Consider the following 4159-nt stretch of genomic DNA (forward strand, 5'->3'; position numbering starts at 1 on the left):
GAAAACCTGCTCTCGACCAGGTTAGGTTCACAGAGTAAGTTACCATGGTAAGTGACTCTGAGTATAAGTTACCTCTCTTTCAGAAACGGGCTTGACTTACGCTGCTTTCCCAGGTTTGACAAACCTCCCATTTTTAAACGGAAAATCCAGAGTTTCCCTGATTTCAGGGTTAACATACTCCGAGTTTTCACTTAACCTCCTTTCTGAAACGGGCCCCTGGCTTTTGATGAACGTTTATTTGTATTTCTGTCATCATTGTGTTGCATTGCATTTTATGTTTTGACCCCAGCAATATAAACTACAGTCTTGATCATAAAACTAAGCATTTAAGTATCGTCTTATTAAGACATTTTATATAGACTGACAACTGGAGTTTAAATTCTGTAATAATTTTTTACAGTTCTATTTAATAAACTCCCAAGTACATATATATTATATTCATTGTTATATTTAATATATAATCATATATCACATTTACATTTAGCAGATGCTTTTAGCCACTTCCAAATGAGGACAATAGAAGCTATAAAAACCAACAAAAGAGCAATAATATATGTGCTGTGACGAGTCTTGGTTAGTCTAATGCAGCAGATGTAGCAAGTTTGTTTTTAAAAATAAATAAAAAGACAAAAATATAGAGAAAGCTAGTGTTGGTGGGTCATTTAAAAAAAGAAAAAGAAAAGTCAAAAGAATAGAGAACCCTAGGGTCAAAAAATGCAAAACAAAAAAAAGCAAGTAGTAAGAATAGAAATAGAATAGAGAGTAGTTAGAACAGAAATAGAATAGGTAGGTATTATATGAATATTATTTTCTTTGGCAAACAACACCATGCTACAGCTTGTTTTGAACCTCAAAGTATCCTTCAAATAGACTCCGCACTGCAAACTTGTTAAAGTCTTTATTCAAGTAACCATTTCCCTGAGAACGGTGTAAAACATATTTTTATTGACCGTTCAATTTCCAAGGCTTTTATAATGTAGCAATATTTCAAGTGGTACATTTAATGTAGACCTGATTTATTCCAGGGAACTCTCAGACACTCTTTTATCATGTCACTGAAACTTCTTGAGGAAGTCTTGGTATGTCTGCCTGTGCGAAGATGCCGCAGGAACAAAGTGTCCACCGGGATGAATGAGGATTTGAGCTCCATCAAACAATGGCAGCAGATCTCGGCTCATCTCCTCTGGAATTACACGGTCATCCTGTCCAAACACATGCAGAGAGGGGATTGTTATCGCCCGCCCTTCGTAAAAGCGCCGATGCTGGGAACAGGCACTGTGGAATCCGGCGACCAGGATGGCAAAGCGGAAATTAAAAGCAGCCTCTAGTTTTTGTTCTTGCAGGGCACACAGCATAGCCACCAGGGCGGCACCTTGACTAAAGCCAAGGATGCCATCGAAGGGGCCAAGATCCTTCACTGCAATTTTCACAGTCTCTACACTCTCTTCCAGACTCAGGTTGCTCTCACACTCCTGCTGAGCGTTGAAACTTCGTGCCTGGACATCAGAGAACCACCAGCCCCTCTGGTCCTCATCACCACCACTGGCCGTCTTATCAGGCTCCTGATTGGCTGATTGCATTGAAAAAGTAGCAAGACTGAATCAGAGTGAAAGACTCAAAAATATGACCCTGGAGCACAAAACCAGTCATAAGTCACACAGATATATTTGTAGCAATAGCCAACAATACATTGCACGGGTCAAAATGATTGATTTTTCTTTTATGCCAAAAATCATTGGGATATAAAGTAAAAACGAAATTTTTGATTAGTAATATGCATTACTAAGGACTTCATTTGGACAAATTTAAAGGCGATTTTCTCAATATTTAGATTTTTTGCACCCTCAGATTCCAGATTTCGCATCTTGGCCAAATATTGTTCTATCCTAACTAACCATACATCAATGGAAAGCTTATTTATTTTACTTGTTAACTTTCAGATGATGTATAAATCTCAATCTCACAAAATTGACCCTTAATAAACATTAATAAACACCAACTCCACTTGTTTCTTTAATATTTTACGTAATGCCCCTGTCTTCTCTCTAAAAGAGCTCCCATTCTGTCGATAACCGTGGATACAGAGAATTCGAAGAGGAACTGCAGGTTTGGACATTATTAATAATCTATCACATAATTTCTAGCTATTCTCCAAACTCGAAACAAGACGCTACTGCCATAGCGCGCGCGCACACACACTCAAGCAAACAAACAGGGGCAAGCTGACGTAACACTACAGTTATATTGTGCTGTGTTTTTTAACAATTAAAAGAACGTCCGAAATGCTAAAAAGAAACTAAACTTGACATGTTTCCTTCTTGTGCGACTGTTTTGTTGCCGTGTTGATACATAACGAATCAAGAGTTCCGCCCAGGCGACTATTTTATGCAAATTGTTTACAAAACTTCCTGAATACAAGCTAACACTAAAGCTATTTTATAACACGGGCTATTATATTTTTGATCTTTAAATGTTTCATAAATCTCTAGGTGTGCGTTCCATAAACTGTCCATTATCGTTTCCCACAAATAGAAACAGAAATGTGCTTCCCAATGTAAACACCAGGGGGCAAGCGTTCCCTGTAGAAATATGCGGTGTTCTCAGTGGCTCATAATGCTAGCCTCTCATAAGAAAACGAATGTCTCTTAAAAATGGTTGCTAAAAAAAAAAAGTTAATAAAACTCAATAAATGCATTATTTCAAGGCTCTCTATGCATTGAGTATAATAGGAGCCCACTGACAGCAGACAGTGACAAAATACATTTTTAAATCTAAATTTATGTCTAAACAGGAACGTATCACTGCATTTAATTATAAAAAAGGTGTATGAATACAAATGCTAGATCATTTCTGAATAATTAAAGCAATGAAAGAGACAATACATAATTTCTATGCATTTATGCAAAACGATTTAGGGATTCTGTGTTTCCCATACCAAATATTTGTATAAGAGGGAAAAAAAAACATGCCCGCAAGCTTTCAAAGAATGTAAATAACTGCACAAAAAGTTTAACATAAATCAGTATGCATTCAATATTCCATGCTATCCTGGAGGGGAAAGTTCTTAATTTGGTTAGATGATTATTTCTCTCTGTTGATCTCGGTGCGTTTTCTGGATGATTGTGCCTCCTGAGCACTTGACAATTAATCTAAAAATGAGCAGGAACCCTGGAGACCTGATGCCTCTAACACTTATACTCTTAAACACCATAAAGTTTATCTGTATAATACTGCTGATCCCAGACCAGTTCTGTGAGTTCTACTGAGCCAGCCAGCCAGAAAGAGATAGAAGTTAGAACAAGAGATAGATAGATAGATAGATAGATAGATAGATAGATAGATAGATAGATAGATAGATAGATAGATAGATAGATAGATAGATAGATAGCATGATAGAAAGAGAGAACAATGGACTGATAGAACGATGATAGAGTGATGACAGAATGATGATAAGTGGATAGGATAGATAGATAGATAGATAGATAGATAGATAGATAGATAGATAGATAGATAGATAGATAGATAGATAGATAGATAGATAGATAGATAGACAGATAGATAGATAGATAGATAGATAGATAGATAGATAGATAGATAGCATGATAGAAAGAGAGAACAATGGACTGATAGAACGATGATAGAGTGATGACAGAATGATGATAAGTGGATAGATAGATAGATAGATAGATAGATAGATAGATAGATAGATAGATAGATAGATAGATAGATAGATAGATAGATAGATAGATAGATAGATGATAGATAGCATGATAGAAAGAGAGAACAATGGGCTGATAGAACGATGATAGAGTGATGACAGAATGATGATAAGTGGATAGATAGATAGATGATAGATAGATAGATAGATAGATAGATAGATAGATAGATAGATAGATAGATAGATAGATAGATAGATAGATAGATAGATAGATAGATAGTTAGATAGATGACAGATATATAGATGATATAATGACAGACAGACAGAAAGACAGACTCATAGATAGATAGATAGATAGATAGATAGATAGATAGATAGATAGATAGATAGATAGACAGATAGATAGATAGATAGATAGATAGATAGATAGATAGATAGATACATAGATAGATAGATAGATAGATACAACAGAATAACAGTGTGTTAGACAATCGAATGATA

At 35.6% G+C, this 4159-nt stretch overlaps 1 protein-coding gene across 1 annotated transcript; it reads right to left on the reverse strand.

Moving 5' to 3' along the window:
• Positions 1 to 1052: 1052 nt before the first annotated feature.
• LOC306865745 (esterase OVCA2-like) lies at positions 1053 to 2116 on the reverse strand (the record flags this gene model as incomplete). The annotated part of the gene is made up of 2 exons (XM_079410513.1): positions 1053 to 1570; positions 1981 to 2116. 2 exons carry the CDS (start codon positions 2114 to 2116, stop codon positions 1053 to 1055), a joined length of 654 nt encoding a protein of 217 aa, XP_079266639.1.
• Between the last annotated feature and the right edge of the window lie 2043 nt (positions 2117 to 4159).

This window comes from Barbus barbus (genome assembly GCF_936440315.1).
Source record: "Barbus barbus genome assembly, chromosome: 47".
Taxonomy (NCBI): domain Eukaryota; kingdom Metazoa; phylum Chordata; class Actinopteri; order Cypriniformes; family Cyprinidae; genus Barbus; species Barbus barbus.